This window comes from Symphalangus syndactylus, chromosome 9 (assembly GCF_028878055.3).
Source record: "Symphalangus syndactylus isolate Jambi chromosome 9, NHGRI_mSymSyn1-v2.1_pri, whole genome shotgun sequence".
NCBI lineage: Eukaryota > Metazoa > Chordata > Mammalia > Primates > Hylobatidae > Symphalangus > Symphalangus syndactylus.
Window position 1 is genome coordinate 41195552 of NC_072431.2, and position 18071 is coordinate 41213622.

Here is an 18071-nt window from a genome sequence, read left to right on the forward strand (position 1 = left end):
ATATGCTGTTAGTCTGATGGGCTTCTCTTTGTGGGTAACCCAACCTTTCTCTGGTTGCCCTTAATATTTTTCCTTCATTTCAACCTTGGTGAATCTGATGATTATATGTCTTGGAGTTGCTCTTCTTGAGGAGTATCTTTGTGGTGTTCTCTATATTTCCTGAATTTGAATGTTGTCCTGCCTTGCTGTGTTGGGGAAGTTCTTCTGGATAATATCCTGAAGAGTGTTCTCCAACTTGTATCCATTCTGTCCGTCACTTTCAGGTACACCAATCAAACGTAGGTTTGGTCTTTTCACATAGTCCCGTATTTCTTGGAGGCTTTGATTGTTCCTTTTCATTCTTTTTTCTCTAATTTTGTCTTCATGCTTTATTTCATTAAGTTGATCTTCACTCTTTAATATCCTTTCTTCCGCTTGATTGATTCAGATATTGATGCTTGTGTATGCTTCATGAAGTTCTTGTGCTGTATTTTTCAGCTCCATCGGGTCATTTATGTTCTTTTCTAGACTGGTTATTCTAGTTAGCAATTCCTCTAACCTTTTTTCAAGGCTCTTAACTTCCTTGCGTTGGATTAGAACATGCCCCTTTAGTTTAGAGGAGTTTGTTATTACTCACCTCCTGAAGCCTACTTCTGTCAGTTCGTCAAACTCATTCTCTGTCCAGTTTTGTTCTCTCGCTGGTGAGGAGTTGTAATCCTTTGGAGGAGAAGAAGCATTCTGGGTTTTGGAACTTTCAGCCTTTTTGCATTAGTTTTTCCTCAGCTTCGTGGATTTATCTACCTTTGGTATTTGATGTTGGTAACCTTTGGATGGAGTTTTTTGTGTGGACGTCCTTTTTGTTGATATTGATGCTATTCCTTTCCATTCATTAGTTTTCCTTCTAACAATCAGGCCCCTCTGCTGCAGGTCTGCTGAAGTTTGCTGGAGGTCCACTCCAGACCCTGTTTGCCTGGGTATCACCAGCGGAGGCTGCAGAACAGCAAAGAATGCTGCTGCCTGTTCCTTCCTCTGGAAGCTTTGGCCCAGAGGGGCACCCGCCAGATGTCAGTTGGAGCTCTCCTGTATGAGGTGTCTGTTGACCCCTGCTGGGATGTGTCTCCCAGTCAGGAGGCATGGGGGTCAGGGACCCACTTGAGGAGGCAGTCTGTCCCTTAGCACAGCTCGAGCACTGTGCTGGGAGATCCACTGCTCTCTTCAGAGCTGGCAGGCAGGGACGTTTAAGTCTGCTGAAGCTGTGCCCACAGTTGCCCCTTTCCCCAGGTGCTCTGTCCCAAGGAAATGGGAGTTTCATCTAAAAGCCCCTGACTGGGGCTACTGCCTTTCTTTCAAAGATGTCCTGCCCAAAGAGGAGGAATCTAGAGAGGCAGTCTGTCTACAGAGGCTTTGCCGAGCTGCGTTGAGCTCTGCCGAATTCGAACTTCCTTGTGGCTTTGTTTACGCTGTGAAGGGAAATTGCCTATTCAACTCTCAGTAATGGCAGATGCCCCTCCCCCTACCAAGCTTCAGTGTCCTGGGTCGACTTCAGACTGCTGTGCTGGCAGTGAGAATTTCAAGCCAGTGGATCTTAGCTTGCTGGGCTCCGTGAGGGTGGGATCTGCTGAGCTAGACCACTTGGCTCCCTGGCTTCAGCCCCCTTTGCAGGGGAATGAACGGTTCTGTCTCGCTGGAATTCCAGGCACCACTGGGGTATAAAAAAAAACTCCAGCAGCTAGCTCGCTGTCTGCCCAAACAGCCACCCAGTTTTGTGCTTGAGACCCAGGGCCCTGGTGATATAGGCACCCGAGGGAATCTCCTGGTCTGGGGATTGTGAAGACCATGGGAAAAGCGAAGTATCTGGGCTGGAATGCACCTTTCCTCATGGCGCAGTCCCTCACAGCTTCCCTTGGCTAGAGGAGGGAGTTCCCTGACCACTTGTGCTTCCACGGTGAGGTGATGCCCCACCCTGCTTCGGCTCACCCTTTGTAGGCTGCACCCATTGTCTAACCAGTCCCAGTGAGATGAGCTGGGTACCTCAGTTGGAAATGCAGAAATCACCTGCCTTCTGCGTTGATCTCGCTGGGAGCTGCATATTGGAGTTGTTCCTATTTGATCATCTTACCAGCCTTCTCACTACTGCTTTCATATCATCAGTGCAAATGTCAACACAGTGAAGAAGGCAAATGACGTCTCTGAATTACTGTGAAAATAGTTTAATGTGAAGGACCTCCTGCAAGGTCTCAGGGACCCTCATGGGTCTGTGCACCACACTTTAAAACCACACCAAACCCCCATCACACACAATTTACCTATATAACAAACCCACACAGGTACCTCTAAACATAAAATAAAAGTTAAATACAAATAAAAATAAAAACCACCCTTTTTCCAGGTGCAGTGGCACATGCCTATAGCCCCAGAGCTGGAGGATTGCTTAGGCCCAGGAGTTTGAGTCCAGCCTGGGCAACATAGAGAGTGTCCAAGGCTCTATAAAAAGAAAGAAAACCCACCTCTTTAATCTAATCTTTATGTTTTCTGGAGTAGCTCATTTATTTTCATTGGATGGAGAGTCACTAAAAATTTATTTCACCCTGTTAAGAATGCTGAAGTGGTTTACATTTTTGAAAAGAATTTCTTTTGCTGTTGTCTAAGATACAGCAACATTTTGAAAGTTTTTTTTTTTTTTTTTTTTGAGATGGAGTTTCGCTCTTGATGCCCAGGCTAGAGTGTAATGGCACGATCTTGGCTCATTGCAACCTCCGCCTCCCAGGTTCAAGCAATTCTGCTGCCTCAGCCTCCCAAGTAGCTGGGATTACAGGGGTGTGCCACCATGCCCAGCTAATATTTTTTCTATCTTTAGTAGAGACAGGGTTTCATCATTTTGATCTGGCTGGTCTTGAACTCCTGACCTCAAGTAATCCACCTGTCTCTGCCTCCCAAAGTGCTGGGATTACAGGCGTGAACCACCGTGCCTGGCCGAAAGATTTTTTAAACATCATTTCATGTATACTGTGGTGTTTTTTGTTTTGTTTTGAATTTACACCAATAGTGAGTTCATTGTAGTTTTGCAAAAAGGAAACTAAGCATGAAATGCTGGAATGGGCCGGGTATGGTAGCTCACACCTGTAATCCCAGCACTTGGGAGGCCGAGGCGGGCAGATAACCTGAGGTCAAGAGTTTGAGACCAGCCTGGCCAACACGGTGAAACCCTGTCTCTACTAAAAATACCAAATAATAATAATAATAGTAATTAGCCAGACGTGGTGGTGCATGCCTGTAATCTCAGCTACTCGGGAGGCTGAGGCAGGAGAATCACTTGAGGCAGAGGTTGCCCTGAGCTGAGATGGCACCACTGCATTCCAGCCTGGGTGATAGAGTGAGACTCCATCTCAAAAAAAAAAAAAAAAGAAAAAGAAAAAGAAAAAAAAGAAATGCTAGAATGGATTTCCTCTATGTTCACACACATAAACATATATGAGTATATGGTATATAGTTTCTTATTGCAAAGGTAATAAGCCCATGTGAAAATACAGACAAAAGTAAGAAATGAAAATCATTTCTAACCTTACTCAGGAAAAGACGATATTAATGCTTTAGTATATGTGATTATAGTCTTAATTTGTAAATATTTATTTAAAATTTTAACAAAAAATTGAAGTAGTACTTCTTTATATTGTGTTTTGTAATTATTTTGCATTTTAAATGCAAATCTCTTTATCTAGGGACTCAAAATCAAGTAATTTGGTGAGAGGTGCCTATTTCTTTTAATTGATAGGCTAAGAAAGTAACAACAAAATATGAACATTTGTTAGAAAATGAACTCTCGCCTGTAATCCCAGCACTTTTGGAAGCCGAGGCGGGCAGATTGCTTGAGCTCAGGAGTTCGTGACCAGCTTGGGCAACATGGTGAGACTCTGTCTCTACAAAAAGTACAAACACTAGCTGGGTATGGTGGTACACACCTGTAGTCCCAGCTACTTGTGAGGCTGAGGTGGGAGAATTGCTTGATCCCGGTGGCAGAGGTTGCAGTGAGCTGAGATTGTGCCACCACAACCGCATTCCAGCCTGGGCTACAGAGGGAGACCCTGTCTCAATAAATAAATAAATAAATAAATAAAAAGAGAGAGAAAGATAGAGAGAAAAGAAAATGACCTCTGATCAAAACATGGGCAATCTGCACTCAAAATTCCCTGGCATGAGCCATCTCTGACATTCTGTTTTACTTTAGCTCTCCTATCACTTGAATTTCTTTAGTGAGTTAAATTAAAATTTCATTCCACTTTCCAAAGGCACAGAGTTCTAGTAAAATCTACATAGCAGATAATTCTAACCAACAAAGATGCAAATCTCTCACAAAAATATAGGACTGCTACTTCTGTGGATCTGGAAGATGCTCAAATGTCATTTCAGTATGGTATGAACCAGTAGCCCCAAATAATAGATTAAACAATTTCGAAGAATAGTTAGGTCCCAGGCACCATGGTGTACCTGACATGATTACATACTTTTTATCTCATATAATCGTCATGGTAACTTTGTGAAATAGATATTATGTTCATTCCCATTTTATGGAGGAGGACACTGAGGCCAATGGTGTTGAATAACTTGCCCAAAGATAGGTAACTGGCCGGGCACAGTGGTGCACACCTGTACTCGCAGCACTTTGGGATGCCAAGGTGGGTGCATCACTTGAGGTCAGGAGCTCGAGACCAGCCTGGCCAACATGGTAAAAGCCCATCTCTACTAAAAATACAAAACTTAGCTGGGCGTGATGGCGTGAGCCTGTAATCCCAGCTACTTGGGAGGCTGAGGCAGGAGAATGGCTTGAACCTAGAGGCGGAGGTTGCAGTGAGCCGAGATCATGCCACTGCACTCGAGCCTGGGTGACAGAGTGAGACTCCATCTCCAAAACAAAAGATAGATAACTGTTCACTCTTTTTATTCTAAATCCAATGTATTTTTTCTACCACCCACAGCTACTTCAAGTGCTATAAGGGCAATTAAGACAAATACTGCATTATTGTCATTTAACAAGTTAAATATTTTGAAAAACATCAGATTCCTTCCTTATATCACACTTTAAAAATGCATCTTAGATTTGAAGGTGGGAAGAAGTTTGACTGCATCAAAAGGTTTAAGACATATATCCAAAAATATCGTGAACAAAATTAAAAGACAAACTACAAAGAAAAAAGTTTAATATTTTTAGGATGGTTCTTTTTTTTTTTTTTTTTTTTTTTTTGAGACAGAGTCTCGCTCTATCGCCCAGGCTGGAGTGCAGTGGCATGATCTGGGCTCACTGCAAGCTCCACCTCCCGGGTGCATGCCATTCTCCTGCCTCAGCCTCCCGAGTAGCTAGGACTACAGGCACCCACCACCACGCTTGGCTAATTTTTTTGTATTTTTTTTCAGTAGAGATGGGGTTTCACCACGTTAGCCAGGATGGTCTCAATCTCCTGACCTCATGATCCGCCCGCCTCGGCCTCCCAAAGTGCTGGGATTACAGGAGTGAGCCACAGCGCCCAGCCAGGATGGTTCTTAAAATTAAATTAGAATAAGAAATGTAGCAAAGGATATCAGCTAGCAATTAACAAAAGAAGAAATACAAAATGTTAATAAGTAGAAACAAGCACTCAATCTTAGTAGTAATAAAATGAAAATTAAAACTAACAAATGCCATTTTTTGCTAATCAACTAGTATAGTTTTTAAAAAAAAAAAAATGATGCTATGCCATACACTAATACCACAGATGGCAATGGATACAAACTTTTTTGGAAGAGTTTGCTAATATGAGTCAAAAGATAACCCAGCAATTCGCAATCAAAAAATTTATTTTAAACAAGGATATGGAGTAGTTTGTAAATATGTATGTAGAAGGATCACTATATTATTTAATTACAAAAATGTTCAAAATAAATGCTCAGCAATAGAAAGATGATCAAATAAACTATGATTCATCTCACAACAATTACAATTTATGTTTTTGATTCTTTTCTTTACACTTTCATATAAAACCCCAATTTTCTTCAATGAACCTGCCTTATTATTTTAATCAGGAAAAAACATTATTCTAGAAATATCATTAGCCAAATCCATTATCTGTACTCAGGTCTGTTCTAGACTGTGTGAAGTGATTTATGTAAGAAATGAAAATCATGTTTATTATGCATTAACTCTGAAAAGCTCATTGCGCTATATTCTTTGCCTATTTGATCTCATTCAAGCCTCACGACAACCCTGCTAGGTAGATACAGTCTGTGGTCAGCACTTTAGAGTTTCAATGAAACCTGATGAACAATATTAAAAATAAGAGAATAAGGTTGTCTTCTGAGAGTTAAAGTTAAACATAATAATTAGGAAAGGAAATATAAAAATTACCTGGAAGCGACAGACTGGCTCCTGGACCCAGTAGACTAGGTATATTGATGCAGCTGAAAGGACAGAGAGGCCTAGTGGGCTAGGGCAGGACAAAGAAGGGGATGTCACAGAGGCCAGTGTGGGCCACATCCATCCAAGAGCCTCGGCCAACACACTTCCAGAGCTTCCAGTCCCTTTGGTTACGAGAGCTTTTCAAATTTGTGTTAGCTGAGGAAGTGGACCACGGTTGGGGGAGGGGTCAGATGTGACCAAGAACCTCCATTCTGGGGTGGTCGTCTTGGGACATATTGGGCTGTGCCATTCAGTGCTGGGTTCCTCCATTTCCCCTTGTTCTGAAGCCTGGGGACACATCCAAACCTCACCTGCTTTCAAGGAAAGTCTACCGATAGGAAGAAAATGATGGTACTCACAGGCACCAGCATTCTGGTCCCAGTGACAGCATCCTTACTCAGTGTGAAGGAATCCATGATCACTCTGATCTATCTGTACACACAGTCAATTCTCATTATTCATGATAGTCATGTTCCGTAAACTTGCCCCAAGCAATGAATTATCGAATATTGAATCATTGCTCCCAAGGAAAATATAGGGTTAGGTTCCTGCGAGCCTCTGGCTATCACATTTTCATCAACAAATCACTACACAAACTTATCTTATGTGTGCTTCTGTTTAAAGATGCCACATGTAATAGATCTCATCGAATTACAAACACTGAACTCCAGACAAAGGCACTATAACTCATGCCTGAATGAAGCTTGTCTCACAGCTTGTTTTCTCCATGAGACACATTGCAGCCTTCTTGCACTTAGGAACACTAAACAGCATTTCAGCATTATGCTTGGGGGCTATTTTAAACAGTGAAACCATCCATGAAAAGCATAAAAATGAAAGAAAGGTGGCACTAAGTAGACCATGAAAAAGACACTGGCTTAGAGTCGGAGGCCTGAAATAAGAAGGCAGAGCACCACCGTGTTTGATTCCAGTTGGGAATGTGCACATAGGGAGATGCTTTGTTTTGGGTTTTTTTGTTTTGTTGTTTTGTTTTGCCTGTCTACACATGTCCACGAATGACTCAGAAAACACAGCAAGTATTAATTAGAGAGTTACAAATAAATTTTAGCAACTAGGTGAATTCACAAATATAGAATCTGTGAATAATGAAGATCAACTGTATACCTCAGGCAGATGAACTTGATGAACTGAAGCCTAACATTGAAAAATGCACCTTCTCGTGCTGACAAAGTAGGCTACTGGACCTGCAGAGCCAAGGCCCAGGCCTCACATGTGCCCATATTAAGAATCAACCAGTTCTTCCCCAGGCAGCACATCATCCCCTCACTAGGGGCTATGCCTTTTTGTCTCTTTGCACTTCTACACCAATGATTCTCAAACTTTAGCATGCATCCAGAAGGCTTAGTACAATACACGCCAGTGAGCCCACCCCCAGCATAGCTAACTCAGCAGGTCTTGGGTAGGGGTTCAGATTTTGCATTTCTAACAATTTGCCAGGTGATGCTCATGATGCTGGGCGAGGGATCTCAGTTGGAGAACCTCTCCTCTATACGATTATCCTCATTTTAAAATCCAAAGCTCAGAAGTGTTGGGTAACTTGCCCAAAGTTTCATGCACAGCTAGAAACTTGCTTTCAAAATAAGATGTGGCTGAACTCATGATCAGCCCTTTGTGTTCTACTGTAATATCTTTGGTGCAGATTTCATTGTAACATTGTACTTTAAGTAGTGGTTTTATTTCTAGGCTGGCCTATTCAATCACAGTAGAGTTGGACTCTCAAATCAAGAATGCTGCTACAATTGTTGGGCCCTTGGCAGGCAGACCTGCGGGTACAGGAGGGAGCAGAGGAAAAAGAAGACAGGTTCCTCTCTTGTCTTGCTACAGGGTGATTCACACTTGATGACAGCCTGAGATATCAGAATACAAAGGAATTGTCATTGTATTAACTTAGTGGTGAATTTTGGTTGGGAGCCCATAGAAGGTAGTGATTACACACACACACACACAATGGAGTCTGATCACCTGATTATCTGTTATCTGAGTTTGAGCCAGTGCAAGACACACAATAAGCTCTAAATAAGTGTTAGCTAATATGGTCAACATAGAAAGGGTTGGGGATGATGTCAAAAACCTTAACAGTGAAATTCATAGCTGAGTTACAGAGTCAGGCCCTTTAGAAAAACTAATCTTCATTTAAGAGAATGTTGCTAAGCTATCAAATCCATTAATTGTGTGTGGCATCACATTTCATCAATATTTTTGCATCTTACTTTTGCAGTAGTATTCCATACTTCTGTTTACCTACATTTGGATTCAAGCACATTTTGCCATTGACAAATGATGCTGAAAGATTCAATGAAATCGTGAAGAATCAGAAAATTTCTGCTAATATTGACACACCGGAAGGTGGATTTGATGCAATTATGCAAGCTGCTGTGTGTAAGGTATGCTGAAGGGAGTGCTGTTTCACTCTGTTAACATAAAATTCATCTCTTATCAATAATTCTACTTCAAAAAGATTAGCTAATTTCCTTTCCTTTGATCTCCAAATTTCTATATTTCATATTTTTCTTAAAATACACAATTTTTACCAAATGTTTAATTAAATCATGTTGAAATGGGGACTGTTCTTTATGCCTACTATTTGAATAATCTAAGAAAATTGTTGTGTTGGGAAAATTTAGTTGAAACAATAGCTATGCATGATTAATTTTCAAAGATCAAGATCAGATTAGTTTTTGGATTAATCATGATAAAAAAATCAAGGGTAGAACATTTATTTTAAAAAGTTAAAATGCTCTGAGTCAGTATATGTTCATACATACGACTACATAGCTATTGTTTTGAACCAACAAAATAAGCTTCGGAAGTTTGCTGTCTCTACAACATCACAGGAACACTGCTCCTCCTTGACTATCTGAAAAGTATCCACAAGAATCATTCCCCTGTCTTTAGGCAACAGCCCTTCATGATAAATATCAGGAAATAAACAGGGCTGAAGCTCCTAGAAGGTGGGAGGGCCAAGGAATTAGAGGAGGAAGGAAAGGGATAAGGTGGGATGGAACAGCCAGGATGCATTTTTACCCAATTAGTTCCTGGACTAATATTAATTAAAGGGGAGGGCTTTACTAAACACCAACAACAGACAATTTTAATTAGCAGGACCTTTGGGCCTTACTTTCACAAGCAATTCTTACCCTTGTATTAGGTTCATAATTTTTGGAATTATACATCATTAGAAAGAGAAATATGTGCCTAAATGTTGGGTGACATTTTAATGAAACAGGCTTACTCTGAGCCCCTTTAACATTGCATTTTGACGAGTTCGGCTTCAGTTTGGATTTGGGACCATCTATGACCTCCTCTGCTCAATTTTTTTGGAGAATTGAAAGCTGGATAGTAAAAATAATTTAACTATGTAAAAGTCAAGATCAACTGCATACTGATTGTAGTGGAGCTATATTTTTCAGAAGCATAAATCATATGAAAATGTTATCCAGGAGAAAGCAAATGTCACAGAATTTCATGTTTTATTAAAAACATTAATATTATCAATTCACAATAGATAAAAAGGCTAAAATAGACTAGCAATATTATCTTTATAACCTAAATGTGTCCAAGCATAATTGATCCACACTCAATAAATGCCTGCCTCCCTCCAATATCACACAAGTGTTTCTTTCTCACTGTAGGAAAAAATTGGCTGGCGGAATGACTCCCTCCACCTCCTGGTCTTTGTGAGTGATGCTGATTCTCATTTTGGAATGGACAGCAAACTAGCAGGCATTGTCATTCCTAATGATGGGCTCTGTCACTTGGACAGCAAGAATGAATACTCCATGTCAACTGTCTTGGTGTGTAACCTGCACTCTGTACTGTTTTCAGGGCTATAAGTAGGAGAACGAAGCAACAACTGGTGTAATACATGTGAAATAACACACGCTTGGTGAAAGCAGTGCACATTTTCTAATTTGGGATTAACAAGTTGCCCCAGCTCAATTCTCACCATCCTTAGAGGTTCCCACTGGAGCATAGGTGGACGGTGGGACATGTGGGAAGTTGGATCTGCTATGAATCCCATGATCCCAGAACCTCCCCAACTTCTCAAAAAGCCTGGTGCTGGTGAAGCAATACAGGCAGCTCATTCTGTTCTCAGCCACAGCCTCAGAAAGGGGGGACCCAGACCAGAACAGTAACCACATAGGATTTGCGGTGAATGATGGTCCTTGAATCAGGCCATGCTTTCATGTTCCATGGGTAACAACTAGTCAGGTATGGCTTGGTTGGTGCTTATTAACCTTTGGCTTATTTTTTGTCATTTATAAAATGCTAGTGACATTCAAAGAAAACAGCTGACTTTTGTAAAACCAGGAAAAAATTTCAGAGCTCTTTGGACATGCATGATCTCCTCAATAGACCCCTATGTATCCAACTGCTTTTCCTGAACAGACCATGAGGCTGCCATGCTTGTGCACATGTCATTCCCTCTGCCTGGAATATCCTTCCCTCCTAGCCTGCTGAGAAACTCTTCATTATCCTTGAAAAGCCAGCTCAGTCATTACTGCCCCCAGAGAGCCTTCTTTGACCTCTGCCAGGCTCTGAAGCAATTGTCTTTCCCTTCAGTTGCATACGCAGATGTGTTCTTGTGCGTCTGTATGTAGAAATATGTTTTCTTACATCTGTCTGTCTTTCATGCACAATCCTCAGGTCCAGGCCTGGTTTATTATCTCTGTTTCCTGATAGCATAGTGCCTATAACACAGTGGGTGCCAACTAATGTATGAAATAGAGGCTGGGCGCGTTGGCTCACGCCTGTAATCCCAGCACTTTGGGAGGCCAAGGCGGCGGATCACGAGGTCAGGAGATGGAGACTATCCTGGCTAACACGGTGAAACCCCGTCTCTACTAAAAATACAAAAATTTAGCCAGGCGTGGTGGCGGGCGCCTGTAGTCCCAGCTACTCGGGAGGCTGAGGCAGGAGAATGGCATGAACCCGGCAGGCGGAGCTTGCAGTGAGCCCAGATGGCACACTGCACTCTAGCCTGGGCGATGGAGAGAGACTCCATCTCCAAAAAACACTTGGGGAAATATGGTACAGAGAATTTAAGTGACTTCTTAGAACAATGCTGTGGAGATGTAGGTAGGGGAGAAAGAAAGAGGGAGGGGATGCAGGGGGAGAGAAAGAGGGAGACAGGAACCTAGAATTCTAATGTAAATTGGAAAACTATTCTCTAAAAACTCTTAACAGTTCATTACTCACTACTATTCCTTGACCTAAATTTCTAAATTTCAACGTGAATGTTTTCCCCAAACATTTGATCGGTAGTATTCCCCAAATGTGTATATTCTTTAATCACATACTCTGCCTTTTCATATTACAGTATCAGTGAGGATAGCCACATGTTGTCTTTTAGTCAGTGAGGGGCAAGAAACTGGAAAATTAATCCCCTTTTCATCACCCTTTTCTTGCAACTTTTCAAAAGCTCCAGAAAAAGCTCCATTTTGAACGAGGCAAGATCATAAAAGCTAACACTACCTATTGCCTAATATGAACTTCTCAGCTAATAAATGTTCAAGTCATTCTTTCTGAATAAGTTGCAACAAATCCACAGAAGCCAGAGACCATATCTATGCCTGCCTGCAACCTAGCCCCTGGGTCCTCTGAGCACTTCCTGTGTACTCAAAACTCAGGCCAGATTCCTCAGGCCAAAAAATAATACAAGGTGGTTCCTGGCCTTGAACTTACAATATGGTTGTGGGAATTAAACCAACAGATCTGATTCAAATAGAAAACCAGCTTCGCTCACCTATGAAGGACTATGTGGTGTGATCCTGGCTACACACGCACAGCAGCTAAGGAGTGTGGGAACACGTGGAGATAAGGAGGGACTGGCACTGGAGGGATTTAGGCATCAGTGTAAAGGATTTTTACACAGTTGAAAGCAGAGGAAATGGATACTATTTGGTATCTCTATTAATAAAAATCCAAATGTGATGGAAATCACATATGACACAGCCATTTGCAGTTGGGTAATTTACTGCAGTATTTTAGGCAAAACTACACTTTTCTCTCAACTTGAACCTTGTGCCTAAAGAAGGCTTTAGATGAAAATACTCCAGTAGTACTGAGAATATGTGAATATTCCATGTTAGTGTACAGGAGGGCTTATTTATCAGTGTTCCTCCCTTTGGCTGACTTCTGTCATAATTAACATATTTTAAATTTAATTGTTAGCATGCTAGTACCTCACTTGAGTTTCCTCTGTACATTATTCACATTTAGATTCATATAATGGGCAAATGTCACATAATGTTTTCCAAACTTGAAAAGTAAAGTCCATATTCCAATTTAAAAATTAAGCTTCTTTTATTTTTTGTAAAGTACTCATATCACTTGGGAACGAATATGCCAATGGAACAGAAGTACAATGTAGTTTTCAATTGTCCTGTAAAAATATTGCAGGACAAATATTGCATGGAATCCCCATGCAACCAACTTGTGATATTAAAATGGCAGTGAAACCAAACCCAAGGATTGGTATGGGAATGTCATAGTATGTCATACCTCAGCAACCCTCATTCCACCTCATCCAATTCCAATAGGAGTTTCAGAGCTACAAGAGTCACCTCAGTCATGTATATCATAGGCCAACAGCCCCTCCCTCCACTGTAGCATTCCTAGCCTGCTGGTAAGTGTCACTTAGAAGGAGAAGAAATGTTTCTCTACCCTTGAAAATATGACACACTGTTAGTCTTTAAATAAATTTCAAATGGTCTTCTTAGAAGTGGCAGAGCATGATACACCACATCAACAGGAACTGACTCTTAGGACTTGATTGGATTTATAAGATTTAGAAAAAGATTATTAAACCAACTAAGTGAATAATGCTAATTGTGTATTTGTTTACCCAGAGTGATAGAGCTATAATGCCTGTGAGCATTGAAATGCCAAACTCAGAAAGATATCTTTGAAATAAATATTCCTTTCTTTATTTACATTATTTTATTGAGATGATGCAAAATTATATATGTTAATTTTAGGAATATCCAACAATTGGACAACTCATTGATAAACTGGTACAAAACAACGTGTTATTGATCTTCGCTGTAACCCAAGAACAAGTTCATTTATATGAGGTAAGCAAAAATAACTTGGGAAATTCCTTCAAGGATATTATGTGACATGAAACTAACACTAACTCTGTGAGTTTAACACATGGGAAGGCCATTAGATAATCATTAACACATACCAAATATACTGGGCGCTTGGCTAAGTGGACTCATTTACTGCTTGCAATTTAAATTATAAACACCTAGGTGGAGTAGGGCATGGGGAGTAGATAAGGTGGGATGAGAAAGACTGAGTCAAGGAAATGAAACAGATATGCTGGAGGAGAGTATCAACAAATATAGGACCACCTACCTAAAAGAAAATTTATTATCTGTCCCCTTGAATTATTTCATCTAATGAGGGAGTTAACAGAGAACAGAGAAAATCTTAAGAGTGGGAGGAGACTTGACTTCACCTTCTTTGGCATTTGCAAATTAGATACTTAGAAAAGACACACCCGAGAAGTGGAAAGTTAAAGGAAAAAAACTTGTTATATGGGGCCAAAAAACAATTTATCCCTTAAACCAGCTGGATTTGCAGCTCAAGTGTTTGAATGGAAGCACCAACTGCAAAAAGGGAATGGTTTCATTAGATGAAGTGCTGTCCCCAAACCACTGTGCAAACTGCAAAAAAATACGATATATGCACATACAAAAGATTTCTGTGTTTTTTCCCAGCCTAGGAAAAAAAATATGTCAAAATGCCCTGAATTGATTTACTCCTAATCTGCAGTTTTACAGAGAAGTTAGGAGTCTTTAGCAGGGGCCCTAAAAATAATGCAGAGAAATTAAATAGTCTGTGCCTTCTATGCAGAAGCATCAAATGCTCCTAAATACAGAGTTTGATCTCTCATTCCTTTTGAAAGGACCTCTTAACTTACTTGGTGACTTCACAGGGCTTCTGAAGCTCTAAGATTATGTCACAGAAGGCTTTGATTAAATGCCACTCACTACTAAGGACGGTACAGCCCCATGAACTTGCATCAGGTTCTGTAGAAAGGGTCCAGCTGGAGATGCTATCTTGCATTTTGAATGAGAGGAGGGTATTGTACTCCCAGGTGAGATTGCCTTCTGCTGCAAACCAAGGAAGTTCCTTGCAATCAAGCTCCATACTTGAAACCTTTGTTCTACGCAGAGACCATGTGGATTCACCTGATCTGGGCATTTTCTTCAGGCTTTTTAGTATGTGATATTTGTTTCCAGTGGTTTTAAGTAGTAGAGTTGCATTTGAGACTTTTTTTTAAATACCCCCAAATACAACAGTGAGTCTATTCTGCCTTTGATCCTTAAGGCTAGTGTGAGAGAACCCTGGGGGTCACAATACCTTCTCCACAGCAAGGCTCCAGTTTAGAAGTGGGAGGAGGAGTTGCACAGAACTTTTCTTCAAAGGGGAGTCTGGGGAATGCGATTGATGATCCTGAACATAGACTACCATAACTCTCTTTGGTAATAGTCTTTAAGACTCACAACTCATTTATACATCTCCCCAAAACCACTATTAAAAAGACAGAGGCAGATGAAAAATAACTACATGGCAAAACAGAGTCTGTCGGATTTAAGCTAGTTGCATCCATGATTCCCCTGTTGCAAGGGAAATGATCATTTCCGAGGAAAATGCCAGATTAGAGTCTGCCTCTAATGTAACAGCAGGACATCGATTTTGCCTGTCTTCTAATCTCATTATGAGGCGAATTATGTTCTGTCATAATCTGTGGTCTTTAACATCCAGCCTTCACTAAATTCAAAGGGACGTTTTCAGGGGGTCATACGACAGTCCAGGTCAGCCACCCACTCTATGACTCTGACCGTTTCATTGTTTTATTTTTATTTTGATGGGCTCATCATTCCATCTGCAATAGTGGGGGCAGGCAGCAGCCTGGCCTAAAGATAATAACAGCAACAATGCACATCCTTGAAGCCTTCACGCAGCATGAAAATGCTGATCTTCCATTTTATTGATAATGAAAACTGAAAACGGTCCACTAATGGCTTGTGTTGCCTTTTAATTCACATTTTTTAGAAGGAGCCCTGTGTGTGCAGCAGTCCTGTGCAATTTGATGTTTGGATAACTGTGATATAAGGAACGTAGCTACTGAAGAATCACTGAAAAATAAAACCAGTGATAGAATAAATAAAGAAATTAAGTGGTTAGATCTCATGAAAATTCCAGAAGGAAAATTATTTGCCCGAGTTATACGTTAAGCATAGTTACTTGCCTGCACAGGCCGCACAGGTTTAGGTTCAACGAAGGCACTGTCTGCAGCAAATGAAATCTATGTTGCCCACTCATGGAATGCAGGAAAAATGACTGGTTTTTTTAGTAATTGTGGTAGAATGCTTTGGACCGCCCAGGTGTGTAGTGTGCCTGTACATTGTTGTAACAGAGATGAACAGTGAAAAGGATAAAATAAGCAGTTTTGCCTTCAGCTCAGTATGACTGTAGTGTGCACCCCAGACTCCAGCCAACAGAATATTTTTGAACAAACTTATTATTATGAATAGTTTCCTGTTTGTCCAATTATAGGGTTCGAAAGATAATGATGATAATAGACTGAGCAGTGGGTAGTATATTACATTCTAGTGCTAACTATCATTTTGAATCAGGATTCAATTACCCAAGTTTAAAAAAAAAGTTTTTATATTTCCTCTGTAGTTTTAAAATGTTTACTGTTAATTTACATTAAGATAGTATCAGGCCACTAAACCTCAACTGTCTTATCTGAATAGTTTCTCTTTCCTAGTGAACTATTGAGATAAAAAGCAATTAAATCAATATTCTTTATGACATTGTTGAATCATATTATTAATCACTGTGGGCTATTTCCAAGGCTTTAAAATATCCTATAGCTGTTCAAAATGTCTACATCTGGCTTGAAAAGATGACTTTAGTGAAGTTAATAGTAATAATTATTATATGACCTGGTATTTGTGATGTAATGCTGAAACACAGCAATTGGAAAGTAAACAAGAAGTATACTGGTACTTCCAGTTTACTCACTAACTTCTATGACCACTGATTAATATCTCTTGGCTATTAGCACAAAGCAATGTTTCTAAAGCATGAGAGAAGGGGAGTACAAGCAGGTTTTTATGCAGCCAAAGGGACCTTTCTTCTGGAGACAAAAAACCCTCAGTCATTAGCTGTTTGAGGAGAATAACAGGTCTTACTCATCTGTTTAGGCCAATTCTCGAAGCACAGTAGATTCTCAGTAGATATTTTTCAAATGATTTAAAAATTGCAATAACTGCACTTCATCTTTTCTAAAATTGGGTCAAAAGAAAGACTTGGAGTTTTGCGTGACAAGCACTTGTTAAGATTGAGGATGCCCACATACACAGAGCAAGCAGGGGCACCTGACCATTGCCAGGACCTTCTGCAGCCCTGGCTGTCCCTTCTTCCATCCCTCCCACATTGGATGCAGATGGCAATGGAAGAAAGAACACTCTGCCATCAGTCTCAGGACCAACATGTTGGAGAAGCTCCACAGCCTTCTAGCAGGCGGTAAAAGGAACACCCTGAGCAAGTACCCACCTGATGGCCATTAGATCTATAAACAAACATAAACAGCAGCTGCATATGCTATGAGCCTGATGTCCTTGTGTGGCTTGTGGAAATTATCCACCATACGTAAGTTTCTATTTTTCAGGAATCAATAACCTGGCTGTTATTTTACCTCTTCTTTCTTCTACTTGGTTCTTTCGAGCTTTTCATTGCAGCAAGGGAGGAAAAGAGGCAGAGAAAATAGAGGGAGAAAATAAAAATTGGACCCCTTTGCTATCTGTTAGCCTGTTCTATTATTGTTTTGTTTTACAATGTTCCTGTTGGAAAAGATCAAAACAATTTTGCTCCAGTGGAAATCTCTTTATCTCTCTGGCCTCAGTTTTTAGAAAATAAAAAAGACTGGGAGGGAAGACTTCTGCCTCAACAGTCAGTGACCTTGATTCTGGAGGAGGGAAATTACCATGAATTCCAATGACCTCCACACAAATAACAAAGTTTAGTAAGCTGTAATGTAGCTAATTTTAGGGCATAGTCTAGATATTCTTTATCCTATCAATCTCATTCTGTAGTGGAGTATTCCAAACTTGTGATTTTAGTAAAAATAAAATCATCTAGGAGTAAGATGACAACTTCTGAATTGTGAGACATCTCCATGGAGGTAATAAATTGCTCTTTATTTAAGTGTAATGGAAAGTATTTTCATTTCTCCTTAATTGATAGTATCTGGGAACAAAGACTGAGGAGGGCCAGATGCCTACACTTTCCTCATTAATGAAAACATCCCTTAGAGAGGGAGGATTTGGAAATAAACTTTATGTCCTCAGATTATCAGTCAGAGTTGTTGGGAGTATTTTCCAATCCTAACCATGAAAAATCATCAGTTACTCCTTAGATCACACATAGTACTTTTCTTCTAAAGAACTCAAAGCCTCATAATTGAGAAAGTAAACACAAGAAAGAAAAAGGTACAGGTTTAAAGCAGGACCTTAATGAGATGCCTGATTAGGCCAATACTTGTAGAAATATAAAATGGGACTTTTTTTTCTTGAGAGAGAGTCTCACTCTGTTGCCCAGGCTGGAGTGCAGTGGCATG

The 18071-nt window shown here is 40.5% G+C and overlaps 1 protein-coding gene across 5 annotated transcripts in view; it reads left to right on the top strand.

The window, feature by feature from the left end:
• Nucleotides 1–18071, top strand: part of ITGB6 (integrin subunit beta 6) — a 96270-nt gene that overhangs the window by 17796 nt on the left and 60403 nt on the right. For all 5 annotated transcript variants that reach the window (XM_055291989.1, XM_055291993.1, XM_055291991.1 and 2 more), the window contains 3 exons: nucleotides 8646–8811; nucleotides 10060–10221; nucleotides 13408–13503. In XM_055291989.1, coding sequence (XP_055147964.1) covers nucleotides 8646–8811; nucleotides 10060–10221; nucleotides 13408–13503 — 424 coding nt within the window. The remainder of the gene's footprint in view (nucleotides 1–8645; nucleotides 8812–10059; nucleotides 10222–13407; nucleotides 13504–18071) is intronic.